Source organism: Conger conger, chromosome 11, assembly GCF_963514075.1.
Source record: "Conger conger chromosome 11, fConCon1.1, whole genome shotgun sequence".
In the NCBI taxonomy this organism is placed as follows: domain Eukaryota; kingdom Metazoa; phylum Chordata; class Actinopteri; order Anguilliformes; family Congridae; genus Conger; species Conger conger.
Window position 1 is genome coordinate 4,791,302 of NC_083770.1, and position 17,202 is coordinate 4,808,503.

A 17,202-nucleotide genomic window follows, 5' to 3' on the forward strand; every position below is an offset into this window, starting at 1 on the left:
GGCTGCGCCACCGAGACACCCCATACATTGTACAGCTTATTCTAATTGTTTGTGTTGCAGCATATCTAGTTATTAGTCTAGAAAATTAGCTATAAGTAGCTGGAAGAATTAAAAAATATCCACTTACGTTAAAATATAGGCAATGCACAAGCGTTGTGCTTCTGGTGGATATTTGTACATTCGGAAAGCTAACTAGTAATTCTAGAACTAGATCATTTGCTTGTTATAGTGAACTGGTATTGTTTTCTAACTAGATAAGCAATAGTATACAGGGTTTCAGTGATCGCTTGTCTGGAGTGCAATTTGCACAGCTACACGTTCCTTTTGACTGTTTACGTGTTCAATCATCCATAAACCTTTATTTCTCTCAAACTACAAGTTGCAGCTAGTTACGCAGCCAAATAACTTGCTTGCTCACAATATAGTTGGTTAACTAAAGTGAAAACTATAAATAGTGTTGTGTAGCACACCAAAGTCGAGAGCCCATAAAGTCACCTGTTTGGCGAACATTTTCTTACTAGAACACTACGAAAAGACGGCAGGCTCTGTTGCGTTCGTCACTGTCAGCTTTCCAAAGCAGTGCACAAGAGCAGTATAACAAGGACTTATATTACTCGTTGCATTCACCTGTGAATTAAAGGGCTGTAATTCATACATTGGTCCCTGGTATTGGTTCTAAATACAAATAAATTAAAGCTGCACTTTAATCTCTGCACTTTAACCTCATATACTCTAAAACGAGTACTAATTTGTGTTAACAACTGTCTCCCCCATGTTAAGTCTATGGGTCAAAATTATGAATTTTGATGTCTAATTCAAATTTAATAAAATGTACAGCAATGAAATGACAATATGTATATTTGTATATTTACTATGAAATAGTTATTTTTGTGCAAAAGAATTTTAATGTTTTATCCATAACACAGAAATGGCGCAGAGTAAAATACCAAAATCTGTAGTTGGTGAGCCTGTTGCCATTGTAGTAGATCTGCGAAATTGCATTGAGATTGGTTTTGAAACGGGTGAGATATTGAGGTTCAAAATTTGCTGTTTTGAATGGAAGTCCCAACCAACACAAACATATAGTGAGCGGTACTGCACTGCTTTTGTCATGTTATTTCAGTATTTCATAACATTGTCTATAATAATTATGTCAATTAGTGTTCCCCCTCAGAGGGTAAAGGAAAAGCCCACATGATAAACTTGTCCATCAACTCCTTTGGTACTAGCTTTCAAAAATAATGGAAAGATGTTTGTGGATCTGTGTACCTTTAAGCAGTTCAACAGTTCTGTTTCATGCATATGTTTATTCAATCATAACCACTAAGACATCATGCAAGGAAAAGTGAAATTAATGTTAAACTCTGTGTCAGCTGACATGTAACCCTGTTGGGTAATAAAATTCCACCCGTGTAAATTTTGACTGTTCGTTCCCCAGCTTTCTTTTCCATCCCTTCCACATTTCTGACTGAAGCAGCAGACCCATCCCATCACATACACACAGGGACTCTTGTTCCATTGAGAGGCATACATCTGAATGGGGAAGGCCCAGTGAATACCTTCACAAGCATGCAGGCACGCACTCACACCGACAAAAAAGAAGGAACACTCCAAAAAGGAGGCACAAGTTCAGGGCACAAAACTAGTGTTCTTTAGACCCTTCATTCTTTTAGGTCCAATGCCCTTTTGCCCTTTTGTTTTTTTTCCCTCTACATGCCCTCTTGTCATTGGTCTTCTTCCCTGTGTTACTGTCCAATGAGTTGCTTGAGATCGCAGGGAACAGAATCATTCCAGATGCAGACCCGCCCCACCCTATGGCAGACATGTCTTGAAAAGCGATCTTACTCACTTTTGCTCCTGTCCAGCATGAACCAAACAAACAGATGCAAGAGGCTTAAAACATGACAAAGACATTAGCAAACCTGATAAATCATTTAATAAAATGGTTATGCGGTCAACTGAAGAAGAAAGAGAAAGATTTAAATAAAGAAAGAGAAAGATAGAGTATTGACGTGATTAAGTGTTTTAAAAGTTTTGGTGGAACAGCAAAGTACTGTAATTCCCATCCACTCGCTTATGCAGTTTTTGAGATTTAATGAAATCCCGCAGTTTGTAGTTAAAATCACATATATCGTACGGCACTGGTAAAATGTAATTATATATTATGTGTCACTAGATTTTGCCCCAAGTTGAGAGCCTATGAAATCCCTCTAGCTAATGAAGAGTACAGTGTAAAAAGAAGAGTTATGCAGAGGGATCCTGTGGCCCTTTGAGTCGCTGACTGGTCTTGTTTTTGCTGTGCTGAATAAAGCTGGGCCTTGTCCCCCTCGGGGCTCAGAGCGCAGTCCTGAGTGCCCGTGAAGAGAGCTTGATCTCTGGGGCTCTGAACAAACCCAGACCTCCTGCCTGCCCAGGTCAGAGCATCCATCAAGGGGACTCCTACTGGAATGCAAATTAATTGTGGTCTCCCCAGATTCTCATGCCGTCTGTGGGTTTTCCCTGGATGTAATTGTTATCCAAAGGCAACTTCCGCCTTGGCTTTTAGCCACTGGGCCAGATATTGGTATGATTTTACACGATAACGACTCAAATGCGAAAGCACATTCTTCCATCTGGATACACGGTTTTGATGATATTCACTGAATTTGCACCTTCAGCATTGATCGACTGACCGCGAAGGACGCCGCTCGCAAACACCTTCAGGGCAACATGCTTAGTTAGGCCGAGCCACAAACCTTCAGAGGTGCACTACGGCGTGGCCGTCTCGGCGTAAATCGACTCGGTTGCCTGCAGTGCAGGGCCGGAGCCCTTTGGAAAAGGCTGGGTACTCCGGTCAGGGAGTCGAGCATCAGAGAGCCCTGACAGGTGATTAAGTGCATGACGCCTTGACGTTCCTCGGTGGGCTCCGTGTGTGAGTCTCAGGAAGCCTGGCCTTTTCCTGTTCCTGCCTACGGTGCCAATCTTCCCACACCTGCCACGGTAATGAGCCGTCGCTGTAATGGAAAGACTCAAAGGTTACGGAAACTCAAAGAGGAGTTGTACGTGCCGCTCCGGTGTTCTTGTGATGATACATGCTCATAATCAGGCATGGAGCGAGCGTTCTTCGAAGCTCACTGCAGTGGGCACAGTGGGAGTATGAGATTATCTTTGGCAACAGATTTTATGGAGACACAGCTCACAAGGAGTGATTAATATGGTTGAAGGAAATATTATCTGCTTATTAAACTGAGATGAGAACTTGGGCTCCATGTTTTCTTATTAAAGGAATAAGGGTCTGGCAAAGGGCAACACAGTGAGAACAGGCTGGCTCCAATAGCCTGTGTTTCAGTTCTATCACTGAAAGTCCATATTGGCTTTGTCCTCAACAGACGGATGTGACCTGCACGTTATATCTCCCTTAACAGACAGATGTGACCTGTGTGTTACATCTCCCTTAACAGACAGATGTGACCTGTGTGTTACATCTCCCTTAATAGACTGATGTGACCTGAATGTTACATCTCCTTTAACAGACGGATGCGATGCCAGCATTGTATTTGATCATAAGACTGTTTTTCAAGAAATCTTAAATGCATTGTGAATCCTAGGCCTTTCTATAGGTTTTCTATTGGGTGCCTTAGTCCAGAAGCTAATCACAAACTTGTTTGTCATTTGACCACTTTCTCCACTAAGAGTAAATGGCAGAAAGCTAAATATCATACGCATAACGCATATGCACCCTTGTCATAAATTCTGTGACTAATTCCTTGGCAAACTTCCAGATTTATGCAGGCTCAATTTTACAATGACAACTATAACAGCTGTGCCATTCCTGGGATTCATAACAATGGCTCTAATATCACATATGCCCACATATTTGTTTGTGTTTATTTGGAAATGAGCTTCTCTACTCACCCACAATAGCCACAGAATACTTTGTCACCTGCTGATTTTGGTTGCTGAGGATGCAAGGATTGTATTATCCCCCAATGTAGTTTTATGTTCCATTTAGAAATGGCATTTAGCCTCCCGGCAGCTGGAGTCGGTATAAGTGGTTTTTATATTAAATGGTCACTTTAAAAAGCAGAACTGTTTGATGAAAATAAGAGTGCTTTCTGCATACCCAGGGCTATTTATTTTTACTGTATGGTTTTATAGAGAGGGGGGGGGTGCATTCTCCAGCTTTTTTTCTGAGCTGCTGAATGGATTGTAAATTTTGCACAGTGCATTACTTCATGATTTACAGTCGCCTTACCGCAGGAATCGGGATGCCTTCGCCCATCGGAGGCGCAGGAATCGTCCACGGCCAAGGCAGATCATTTCCCTCCGTTCAGCCCTATTTGTGAGAATAAACCATTCCAGGAAATGAAAAAAAGAAAACAATTTGGCGTGAAGCAATATATATATTTAGCGAAATTCCTTCCTTTGCTCTCCTTCAAAAAATGCAGGGAGGAGGAACGGGAGGAAGCTGTAACGTTTTAATCAATGGCTGTCGGGCTGTCGGGCCTGCTCTCCGAGGCTTTAGGTCCACTCCGGCACGCCCGTCGTGAATCAGTGATTTATCGGCACCTCTGCAGGACCATTTCATTTAGCCTGTCTGTGGCACTGAGTCCCTAGCCTACCCACTCCTACTCCAGCGGGATGGTCCGGTGCTGTATTTATTGGCCTAGTTTCATTGGATAGCACACCTTCCAATTAAAATCAAGAGGCATGCAACTATGTCTGCTGCACTTGAGCGGGGGTAGCTGGGGGATGGAAGTTTTGGGTGGAGAATCTTCTTTCTGTCATGAATGTTGGGAAACCACCATGTGTTTTCATTTAACTACTGCTTAAACTCAACTGAAAAAGTATTTTTGAAAATGCTTGAATATGAGAAAAGCAATTATATACAGGATTCCTACTTAAAATAAGATGTTAACATAAAGATTTATTATGTTTTTAAAAATGTCAAAATGGACCCTCAAATGTGGTTGGTTAAACAGAACAAAATGAGTAATAAATGAAGGATGTAAAACATTCTCAGTCAAGATAGTTCAACAGACACTTTGAATCAGCCTTTTCGTGGTTAGCAAATATTTTTTAATAACTACAAATTGCAAAAGTCAATGTCACCTTCTGGAAAAAGACATGTGCAGACACAGCAACTTGCATAAAATTATCAGTCTGGTTTTCCCTCAAACCATGGCAGTCTGAAGGTCAGCCATTTTGAGATACTCAGTTAGATTCTGGCTTTTGGGATTTTGGCTCCCTGGAACTGCTGCCCCCAACCGGTGGCTCTTTTCCTGGTATGAGTAGCCCACCAGGGCTGGTGCATATACTGTGATCCATATACTCAGTGTGTACTCTGCTCCCTCATATTTCTTCCACTTCTTTCCTGTTAGTTGTCAGCTTGACATTTCTGAGACTCCCCTAAAACAACATGCTTAATGTCAGATGGCTTCAATAGGTGGAGAGAAGAGCTGAGACTCCATGGCGGTGCAGAAGACTGTGCCATGCGTGTCATTTGAATCTTCTGTGCAATTTGCAATTTTCCTGACAATCTACCCCCTCCTGCTTTCAATCTCGGGGATGTGATATAGACTGATTTTAAAAACTCAATTAACTCAATAATGGCAGAACTAAGGAAGTAAATATTACTGCTGTGGTTATTCCTGTTATGGAAGACACATGTTCAAAAAAACAAAAAACAAAATCAAAAGCAAAAAAACCATCTTGAAAATCCCTGTGCTATTCTAATCACGTCTCACGGTTCACGGCTAATTAGGCCTGGCCAGGTAGTCACTTAGCCAAGCTGTGGCAAGTACAGATGTGTCACCCGCATTTCCCCTTTTAGCAGCATTCAAAATCAATCAAGTACATCCCTGGCACAACATTAACTTCTATGCAATCAGGATCCCCCTCTTTGAATTAATGCAGCCTGTAGCGTAGTGGTTAAGGTACATGACTGGGACCTGCAAGGTCAGTGGTTCGATCCCCGGTGTAGCCACAATAAGATCTGCACAGCTGTTGGGACCTTGAGCAAGACCCTTAGCCCTGCATTGCTCCAATGTAAATAATGATTGGACCCACCACAGTCTCTGTAACCCCCAGTATTTTTTCTCCTGTGGCCCAAGTTGTGCTTTATGATTGTTTGTTAGATTTTTTAATTTATGTGTAGCTGCTACAATTTTGCCCTGTATACAATATGTGACCATTGTGGTAAAAAGGTTTGCATTCAGTGCAGTCATTCTGATGCACACAAAAAGTATGAAACTATAAATGTATATTCATATATTTTTTTACCTCAATCCCCACAAATTGGATTGAGGTTATGCTACTGGTGCTGTCAGTCTTTCTGTGAGTAGAGTAACTCAAAATGGACAGAACTGGATAATCCTTGGTGAAATGATTGCCTTTGGGAACAAGGAAGAAATTATTCCATTTCAAGGCTGAAATGAAAAAAGAGCAACATAAGAGCAGCCGGGCCCTTGGTGCTGTACAGTGTGAGCCTCTGTCACCTTTAGCAGTTGTCGCATCAGCTCCAAAATCAAATCTCCCCCCCAAAGGCAATCATTTCACAATTTCAATTCCATCCCCCCCCCCCCTCTCCTGATGTGTGGTGACTGCTCTGCTGCCAGATGGCCATTGACTCATTGCGAGGCTGTTATATACATTCCTATATGTGATGCAATAATTATTATTATAATTATACAGTGGCTCCAGAATTATAATAAAAATTGAGAAAGAAGGCTGCATAAAATAAACAACATGGATAATGATCTATATTTTAAGTTGAAAGTATGGGAAAACTATATACTTTAATTTCAATACATTTACTCTCATGTTTCAATGCTTTATATTTCGTTATCAATTTCTTTCAGTAAACCACAGGTGGCAAAATTATTGGCACCCCTAACAGTTATTGTAAATGAAATCAAAGTTAAATTGGCATTATCATTTTGAATTATAATTTAGTTAATCTCAGTATAAAGGAACTATATTTTTTAATTCCTTCACTTCCTGTTTCACTAGAGTATAAAAATGAGGTAACAAGCATGCAAAGTCTCGTTGTCAACCATCAGCATGGGAAAAGCCAAAGATCTGTCAGTTCAGAACAAATGGTAATACCCATCACAAGTCAGGTAATGAGAAAAAAATGCAGAAATGGTTAATCTTACCATTTAGCACTGTACGGGCAATAATAAAAATGTGTCAAATTCTTCTGTGGAATTATTACTCCTGGTTATATTTATTTAGGCTCTTTGAAGCTAGCTAAATTTGTTAGGCTACCTGACAACAGATAACAGAATTATGCTGAAGAGCGGCTTGTTTCAAGGCTTTTGGTAAACTTCACAATTGTGACCTCCGCCCTTATATGGCTACAAGCGTTTTCCATTGCAATAAATCCAATTAGGATCTACTCTAACAGTTGTCGTAACACTTTCTGATGTGCATTAGGTCGTGATATATTTATTTCATGGGAAAAGGGCTTTTTTCTTTTTGATCAAAGTATATTGTGAGCCCATAAGTTTTGACAGTGATATTTGCGCCATTTGTTTTCACTTACTCTGCCTGACAGCCAAAATAGCAGAGTAAACGAATCTAGAGCCCTCTAGTATCCACTGTGAATAAAAAAAACAAGTAGCTACTTGCAGTCTCAGATCCTTGGATAGTTATATGAATATTGAGCCATTAGAACCCACAAAGTATGGAATTATGTGAATAGTATCATGCTATTCAAGACACATGGTGTTGTACCTGGATTACATTTAAATTTTACGTTGAGGCATTTACACAGCCTCTTATCCTGACCTGAACCACATGTGTGAATGCATACATGCAGGTTGAGGCTACAAACAGTGCTAATACTACGTAATCAAGGTCAAAACCTTGCAGAATGAAGTTAAATACCAAAGCCGCTGTCAGGTTTTTCTGTATCTGTCCCCTGCTTTTTCGCCTTTTGTTAACCTCTGTGCGTTCTGTAGTCTGTCTGTTCATTCCCTGTCATTTGTTTCACCTGTGTTCCACTTTGTGTCTTGGCCTCCCACTTCTTATATGTGCATTCCTTCCTGTCATTTCTGCCATGTCTTTCACCTGTTTCTCATTGTCTGTCAATTAGTAGTGTACTAATTGACAGACCAGTGGTGAATATTAACATATTACTAACATATTACTCTGACAATATCATCGCAGTAGCTCTTCTCTCCAACATCTGAAAAAGCAGTCCCAGCTCATTAGGTCCCAGACAGTCCCAGCCGCAGTGTCTACAGGTTTTTGTCATTTCCTTTCAATCAGCAGCCAATTAAGGCCTTGAGAACAAGGTGCGTGGACTCTTTAGCCAATGAAGGACTTTTAAATCTCGTGCTGAAACACACCAAAAACGAGCAGGACTGGAGTTTGACACCTGTGCTCTACACTGTACCTGTGCCCTGTTATTTTCTATCTAGTTCTGCTCTGTTCTGTTTTTTGATTTTTCTGATTTTGATCTCTGCCTGGTTTTTGGTCTCTGTGTTTTGGTTTTTGTACTTGTACCTTCACTTGTTGGACTTCCTGGTTTTTTTATTCTGCCTGTTTCCCGATTACGCTATGTCTACCCCATATGTACCTGTCTGCTTGGATCACGACCATTGCCTGTTTTTTGGATCATGTTATTGGATCTTCCCTTTGGTAATTAAGCCTGCCTTTTACTATATCCCTGAGTCTGCTATTGGTTCGCTCTGTACCGCATTCCTGACAGCAGGTCAAAGGCAGAAATAGAGAATGTAGTGGAGTGGGCCTGGCTATGGTTGTCAACAGGTTTCAGGTCACTGGATGCTGTTCCTGCTGCTACATCATAGGCCAGGACTACTGTGGCTGTCTGTATTTTATTTGGGCCACCACCAGTAGCCAGTTAAAATGGAAGGAGGAGAGCGAGGCATGCGTGTGTTGGCACTGATTCTGAATGAGCAGCAGCCTAAATGTGCTGGAGGGTCCTGAAGGCACCTGCAGGGAGACCAGCGAGGAGAACACTGCAGTAGGCCAGGCAGGACCGCAGACATCCTGAATAATGAGCTGGGACTGTCTGTAGATAGGAAAGGGTGGCTTTTTCAGATGTTGGAGAGAAGAGCTACCGCGATGATATTGTCAGAGTAAGTTAACATTCACCATCACGAAACCTCGGAACTTCTCCAACAATGGAGAGGTCCTATGAGAAAAACAAACCCAAGGAAACCGCTTATTTGTTCCCATTGACTTGCATGCCTAGTACAACCCTTTCCTTGGCTTTCAATTCAAAAACATGTTTACCTTTCATGCTCATTACTCCATCCATCCATCCATTATCTTAACCCGCTTATCCTGAACAGGGTCGCAGGGGGGCCGGAGCCTATCCCAGCATACATTGGGCGAAAGGCAGGAATACACCCTGGACAGGTCACCAGTCCATCGCAGGGCATGCTCATTACTCATGCATGCAAATTATTATTTGCAAATTATTCCTGCTAAAGCAAGCAGCTAATATTTTAAAAAGCCTTCGAACCAAACCAACGTCTGCTATTTGCTTGGTCTGTACACTTGTCTTTATTTATTTTATTTACCAGAGCAACCATTTTCAAGAGCAAAGTGGAACACTGAAAAAGAACCAGATAAATAAAAGAGCCGCAATTCTTCTCTACTTTCCCTGCAAAGATATTTGCCTTAAAGAAGATAAAGGGGACAATGTGATGGTTGCTAGGCAGCCAACAGTTGTGGAAAAGTAATCCTTGTTTTGTTTCGGGCTTTGTCCTTACGGAGCGTTTTCTTTGAGACCTTCCTCGTGCTGGCGTCTCTGTGTTGCTGGGCAGTTCCGGTGTACATTATACAGTACCGCATGGGCTTGGCGAGCCGCCGGCGTGCCTCGGTTGGCCCGGTGTGAGGAAGGCCTCCCAGTGCCCCAGCTTTCCAGCGGAATGCAGGACCCCCTGGGGGGGGCTGGGCCCGAAAGCAGAGAGGGAACTTGGCGAAGGAATGTTGGGTCATGCACTCTCTACAATCAGAAGCTGTGCCTTTGGGGTATCAAGGTTTCCCAGACACTAATCCTCTTCATTCTCCCTCCGCTTTCTTTCCCCCGCCCTGCGTCCTGCTCTCCCAAAGAATAGATAGATGACATGATGCGTGGACAAAAACCATTACATCCCCATTAAGAATCAAATCAGTGCAAACAATAGCCATGTAGGAACCATTTTCTAAGAAGGGAAACAAAAGAGGACTGACTAAATAAGTGCACCATCACAGGGAATTTCTAGCACATGTTTGAAAGAATCAAAAAATGTCAAATTGTATGTTTGAGTGAGTGTTATCTTCATACTTTTTCGTCAGCACACTAAATATCTGTAAAAATATCTTTAAGAAACTTTTTTTTAAAAATAGTACACGGGTAAAATACTACTTTAAAGGTACAATGAGCTTTCAGGTACTACTTTAAAATGGCATAATTGTGAAAAATGAAAACATATTTTCATCATGCATTTTGGATGTATTATGCAATGATTTATGGAGAGCTTTTCACATAGTTTTAGCTGATAGCATGTGGAGAAAAATAATTAAGTCAGTAAGTGTGTGTGTGTGTGTGTCCTTGTGTGTGTGTGTGTGTGTCCTTGTTTTTAGATTGGGATGGGAAGAGGTTTCTGGTAGCATCGGATCAATCAGGATGGAGTACTGTATGTGCAGTCGGGGCATTGTTTTTGCAAACATTAGCTTGCTGTAGAAAAGCATGGCAAGATAACACATTTGGAAAAAGCTGTGTTGCATTTGCTCACAATGCTAGGTATTGGTGTCGGTCACCTGGGCAACCAAACCAAGTCACCAGTTTAGACAGCAGAAGGCACGCAGTGTAGAGGTCTGCTGTAAGCAGGGGGCTGAGATAGCTGTTCCATCTCCCAAACCTCCCGTATACCAGCATGCAGCCTGCCAGTTTGGAACATGATGAAGGGAAACGTAATTGGGGGGTTTGGACTGGTGTTTTAGCTCGGCACTGATCAACAGTCTGCTTCCACTTTTCATGCTGCTCCCTCATCTCTTCTGTCCTCTCCCAAGTACCTCCAAAGGAGCCATCTGTAGCATGCCGATCGAACACATATCCCAAGGGATTCTACTGTAGCTGGCACCTTCAGGACCCAACCTACATCCCCACCGACTTTGATGTCCATGTCAAGTAAGTCTCTCTCCCTCTTTCTTTCTCTCTCTCTCTGAAGTTGCTGGGTGTTCATTTCTTTGAGAATAGTGTGAATACAGTATACTCTATATTGCTCCTGTAGGCAGCTTTGAAAAATGGAGCTGCTGTCTTGTAGAGCCAAACATAGCCATATTTGCATTTAAATAGGAATTCCCAGGAAAGATACATTCCAACTCCAGAGAAACCTATAAAGGTGCATCATTTTCCTTTTGAGAGCGAAAGCTCAGAACATTTGCAGCCAGGTAGATTATTTATTTTTATTCATTTATTTCTATCTTGCATGCTTTATGCTATACATGTAGCCCTGACTGCAAATACAGGTTCCCTATGTAGGATAATCATTTATTTATTGCATTATTTGTCATGAAAACATTTCGTTTTATGGCATCCGCAAATCCAGGCAAAAATATATTGGAATTAACTGAAAAAATAAACGTTTCATCTCATTTCCAAATTGCATTTTTTCAGTTGTAATATTTCCCAAATGTCAGAAAATACTGCTGCTCCTTCTCGGCATGAAACAGCCACTGAAGCTGATTACAGAACAAACAGCCCCTGAAGCTGATTACAGAACAAACAGCCCCTGAAGCTCATTACAGAACTGTGCTGCAATTCCACTGTAATTAGCTTAGTAATTAACTATGGTTTGGTGCCTCGCTGAAAATCACACCTATTCAAATGATTAAAACCTGTAATCGTCTGTAATCGCATACTCTGTCTGCTTGCCAACAAAATAGTGGAGCTGTCAGAAAATCGGCATTTCAGCTCACTGAAACATCACAGGGAGATGCGAACAGTAAGATATGAATATGAAATGAATCCTTCCTGGTTTTTAGAGAGGAAAAATGAAGTCATTTTCCCAGAGGCAGACCAGCAGGTGCTGCAGAAATGTCTGGTTAAATAGACGCCTTCCATCTCCTCCCCAGACAGTATCCTCTGGGCAAGCCTACAGCATGTTGTGACCTTTTGGAGGACTTGCAGAAATGTCACTATTAGCCAGATTTGCAGATGGATTTGAAGGACAAACCTCCCCTGTGATATTTACACTTCTTGGAAAACAGACATGAAAGCGTCCTTATATCAAAGCTTCATAAAGCTGGAAAGTTGAAGAGATTGGATCCTCTGGAAAGCCTATTTAAAGTGCTTGCCCAAAAGCCTCTGGCTCTCAACAAGACAGCAACGGTGGAAAGTTTTACATCTGACCTTTAGGATTCAACGTTCCACCTGAGAGAACAGACTCAGGAGAAACCTGCACAGTACACTCCAGCCCAGAGAACAGACTCAGGTGAAACTTACACAGTACACTCCAGCCCAGAGAATAGACTCAGGAGAAACCAGCACTTTGCCGCACTGTGCTGGATGATGAACACTGAAGGGAAACAGAACACTGGTCCCTATTGGAAATGAAATATACTGCCATATATTATAAATATGTGGGCATATCTGGAAAATATATTGATAAATATATTTCACAGAAGTATATCTCTAGGGCGCCGTGGTACCCATTGTTCTATGAGTTATTAGTAAGCCATCTTGATGGCCAATCAGGGCAAAGATGCATTTTAGTGACCAAATTTGAATACGGTGGCTATTTGAGCGACATCGCAGGTCGTAAATCTTCTTTGAGACAAATTTTCAGCAAAGGAAAAAAACCGTGCCTGGAAGCATAAAGCTTGCTAATAGCTCATAGAAGAGTTATTAGCTTCATTGCTGAATAGGAACCCTATTGCCCACTCCCTGTGGACAACATCAGCCCCCTGATGCAGATGGAAGTGATGGCCAATCAAGAGGTAGTCAACCCTTTTTTGGAGTAAAGGAGGGTGGAGTGGAGTAAAGGAGGGGTAGTGGAGGAGTGGTAGTGGGGGAGTGGAGTAAAGGAGGGTGGAGTAGGGGAGTGGGGGAGTAGAGTAAAGGAGGGTGGAGTAGAGGAGTGGTAGTGGGGGAGTGGAGTAAAGGAGGGTGGAGTAGGGGAGTGGGGGAGTGGAGTAAAGGAGGGTGGAGTAGAGGAGTGGTAGTGGGGGAGTGGAGTAAAGGAGGGTGGAGTAGGGGAGTGGGGGAGTGGAGTAAAGGAGGGTGGAGTAGAGGAGTGGTAGTGGGGGAGTGGAGTAAAGGAGGGTGGAGTAGGGGAGTGGGGGAGTGGAGTAAAGGAGGGTGGAGTAGAGGAGTGGTAGTGGGAGAGTGGAGTAAAGGAGGGTGGAGTGGAGGAGTGGAGTAAAAGAGGGTGGAGTGGAGGAGTGGAGTAAAGGAAGGTGGAGTGGAGGAGTGGTAGTGGGGGAAATAGAATATTCTAATTTGAATGCATAAAAGGATAAGCATCTCATACGTACTGTCAAATATGGCGGTGGGTGATTGATGTTTTGGAGATTTTTTGCTGCCAGTGGTCCAGGGGCACTATTTCAGATCAATGGCACAATTAATTCAGTACCAAGAAATCTTGGCAGAAAATCTGGTTGCCTTTGCTAGGAAGCTGAGAGTTGGTCATAGCTAGATAGTTCAGCAGCACAGTGAGTCTAAGCATACATCTAAATTCATACAGAAATGGTTGCCATGTTCAACTGTGTTCTGCAGTGGCTATCATCTTTGCCAGGGATGTTTGCACAAAGTTTTAAACCAGATGTGCCAATAATTGTGGAACCAGTTTTGCGGAAATACATTTTTTATTTAGTTGATTCCATAAAATCATTACTAAAGTGCACTACTTTACCCTTGTTGGAAAATATGGCTTATTTACAGCTATAGACTTAGATCTATCACATAGGCATATGTCTATCACTGTCTTATATTTTAGTTCACTGCACATTTTGTACATTTTTATCAAGGGTTCTAATAATTCTGGAGCCCACTGTAGATACTATATTTATTTCAGCATATTTGTATATTCATATGTATTCCAGTTGTATCATCCTGTAGCAGAGAATGAAAATATTGATTTTTGTCTTGAAAGAACAATTATCAAGAATCATTGCCAAACAACGTCCTTCTTGCCTCTCTCCTGCGATATTATCAATAGCAATTGTGATTATGAGGTTATCCAACTGTTAGGAGTGTCCAACCGCAAACATCTAAGTACAAATAAAGGCAACATGTGCTTAAAGTAAATTCCAAGTAATTTCTCAACATTTGCTAAATGTTGGATAGTTCTATCAGTATTTTTTATGGAAGATCGAATTTTAGTATGCTGTAGATTTTGTGTCAGACAATAACAATGTGACAAGTTTCTATCTCCCTCCCTCTTTTCCTGTCTCTTGCCTTCACTTCAGACATAACCAGAAATCGCTGGAGACCCAAAAAGACGCAGTGCACAAGAACCGGTGTCACGTGAAGTTTCCAGAACTCTTTTCAAGCTTCAAATACAGGGTGAACGTGACAGCAGTGAACGCGCTGGGAAAGGCATCCTATGCCATCACCTTCGATGACTTCTCCATAGGTAACTTCAGTCTCCCTAATGTTCGCTGTACAAACTTAAATCATCTATTTGTGCATTAGTAGTGCATTATTGCATTATTATGCAGCCTTGGTATTTGCCATTGCAAGCATTTGTGACATATCAATATTTGGTACACCTGCATATTGTTACAATTTAAATAAATTAAAATCAATTTAAATCACAATTTCACATGTGAATTTATATTTTTAACATTGAATTATACACATAAACTGAACATGATTGATGAACATTTCCACATGCATAATGTGACATGAAATCCCTTGAAATTCCAGAATTTCATATGTGAACTACAATTTGAAAACAAAGCATGTGACTTACAGTATAATGGGATTTTTATAGTTCACAGTTTGGGTGTTCACATGTGGTTTTCCGAACACGTGATTCTTTCATAAGAGTATAGAAGAACAGTTGCTTTGTTGTCCTGTGTAAGCAGGGGTGAGGACTTTCTATTTGACTGTGAGGGGCGGCTCAGTTTCAAATCCCCCATAGTCCTGTCTGGTTCTGAGCCAAGACTTAATGTCTTACAAAGCGCTCTGCTGATTGATCAGTGTAATTCAAATCTCACCTTCACTCAAGCCAGACTAATGAGTTTGGGACAAGCACTATAAATGGAGCTCATTTAACCACAACACAAGGATTCACGAAATAATGAGACTGTACGGTCTCATCATGCCCACTGTGACTTTTTGTGCATTAGCCTGGAATATTTTGGATAAATTGCTCATCTTTTTTTTTTAGCTTGGATACCAGGGAGCTATTATAAACAGGAGGGCAATTGTTTTGCCTTGCCATGTGTGCAGATTCACAATGGTAGATATCTGGGAACCATGGCAACTACTATTACATCAAAGATTATATTGTAATATGACCCTCTTAAATGTATATGCATTTACACACGTCTTTAATTTTGAAAATCCGTTTAGGTGGTCAGCGATCTATATTTCTATGTAAAAGGCTAGATATGGTAAAATACACCTCTGGAGGTCCTCTTGCACTGTAGGCTCATAGATTACTTATTTTTCCTGTTAGCTAAATGCTAACATAGTACCTTGTACCTAAGTGTATCTATGTGATTTTTGTTATTCTCTTTTCAAGTTCCAAATTTTGGGCATCTCTTGTAGATTTTGAGGTTTCTGCACCTTTCTCAGATTGTTCTGTGGGTGTTCCTCTCCATAGTGCTGATGAAAAGTCACTATATCACAATTTTTTTCCATCCATATTCACTCAGAAACCAGAGTTGTCCAGAGACAGTGTGCATATTTCACAGGTCTCTGTGCTTCAGGCAGGACGATCAATACGCTGAATGATTCATTTTGGCTGCACTTCCTTGGGTTATTGTTTGCGACGCTTGGATGATTCACCTGTCTGACCAATCAATTTTGGAAGTCCAGGTCCATATTAGGTCCATTGGTCTGTCATTGTACCAGTCCATCTGTTATTACGTCAATTTGACCTTCTGTGTTTTAGCATGCCTTTTTGTCTTCTGATGTTCTGCATATTTCTTTCAGGCCTGGATTCAGTTAGCATTTGTCCTTAAACTTGAGTTACCGATCAATCTAAGTGTTTGATTATTCTTTCATAAATGGAGTTTGACAAGCTCATTTTGGTGTTTGTCAAACTCGGCGGTGTTTGCGAAGAAAAGAATGCATTTGTTTGTCAGTAAAATGTTGATTGGATCCAGGCTTGAGCTGATTTCTCGCGTGCTCGCTGACTGGCTGACGGTGCGTCGGTGTACTGTTGGTGTGGTGCTCATCACAGCCTGAAGCCTGATTTATACTTCTGTGTCGAATCTAGGCAGAGGCTATGCCGTAGCCTACATGTAGCCGTGTTCCCTATGCCGTAGCCTACACGTAGCCGTGTTCCCTATGCCGTAGCCTACACGTAGCCGTGTTCCCTATGCCGTAGCCTACACGTAGCCGTGTTCCCTATGCCGTAGCCTACACGTAGCCGTGTTCCCTATGCCGTAGCCTACACGTAGCCGTGTTCCCTATGCCGTAGCCTACACGTAGCCGTGTTCCCTATGCCGTAGCCTACACGTAGCCGTGTTCCCTATGCCGTAGCCTACACGTAGCCGTGTTCCCTATGCCGTAGCCTACGGCGTAGCCTGACATGCACCTCGGCGTAGATTTGACGCAGAAGTATAAATCGGGCTTTACTCTCTGGTCCATGCAGTCAAACCCGACCCACCAGAGAAGGTGATCGCCAGCCCCATCCCAGACAACGTACGCCGCTTGGAAGTGAAGTGGAAGAGCCCGTCCACCTGGCCTGATGTGGAGAACTTCCCCCTCAAGTACTTCCTGCGTTACAGACCGCTGATCCGGGACCAGTGGCAGCACGTGAGTCCCAATGTCAGGCTCGGCTCGAAGGTTTGGGGAAGGCGTGCTTTGTGTTTCAGAAAGAGAATATATTCAGCTGCCCTTTCACTGCATGCCGAGCAGTGGCGAACCATCAATACCATGAAGGCCCAAGATTTATGGGAATGAAGAAAAACGTGTCTTTATTATTGATATAAGATCTATTATTATCTCTCATTAAATTCTGAGCGTCAGAGGTGGGAAGGACACCTCGGTTTTTTTCTGAAATGAAATCTAGACTCCTTCACAAA

The 17,202-nt window shown here is 42.0% G+C and overlaps 1 protein-coding gene across 1 annotated transcript in view; it reads left to right on the top strand.

Annotated features, from left to right (window-relative positions):
- The window catches only part of LOC133140968 (ciliary neurotrophic factor receptor subunit alpha-like), a 229,986-nt gene that overhangs the window by 165,885 nt on the left and 46,899 nt on the right, over positions 1–17,202 (top strand). The window contains exons 4-6 of the mRNA XM_061261302.1: positions 11,011–11,128; positions 14,410–14,576; positions 16,770–16,933. Coding sequence (XP_061117286.1) covers positions 11,011–11,128; positions 14,410–14,576; positions 16,770–16,933 — 449 coding nt within the window. The remainder of the gene's footprint in view (positions 1–11,010; positions 11,129–14,409; positions 14,577–16,769; positions 16,934–17,202) is intronic.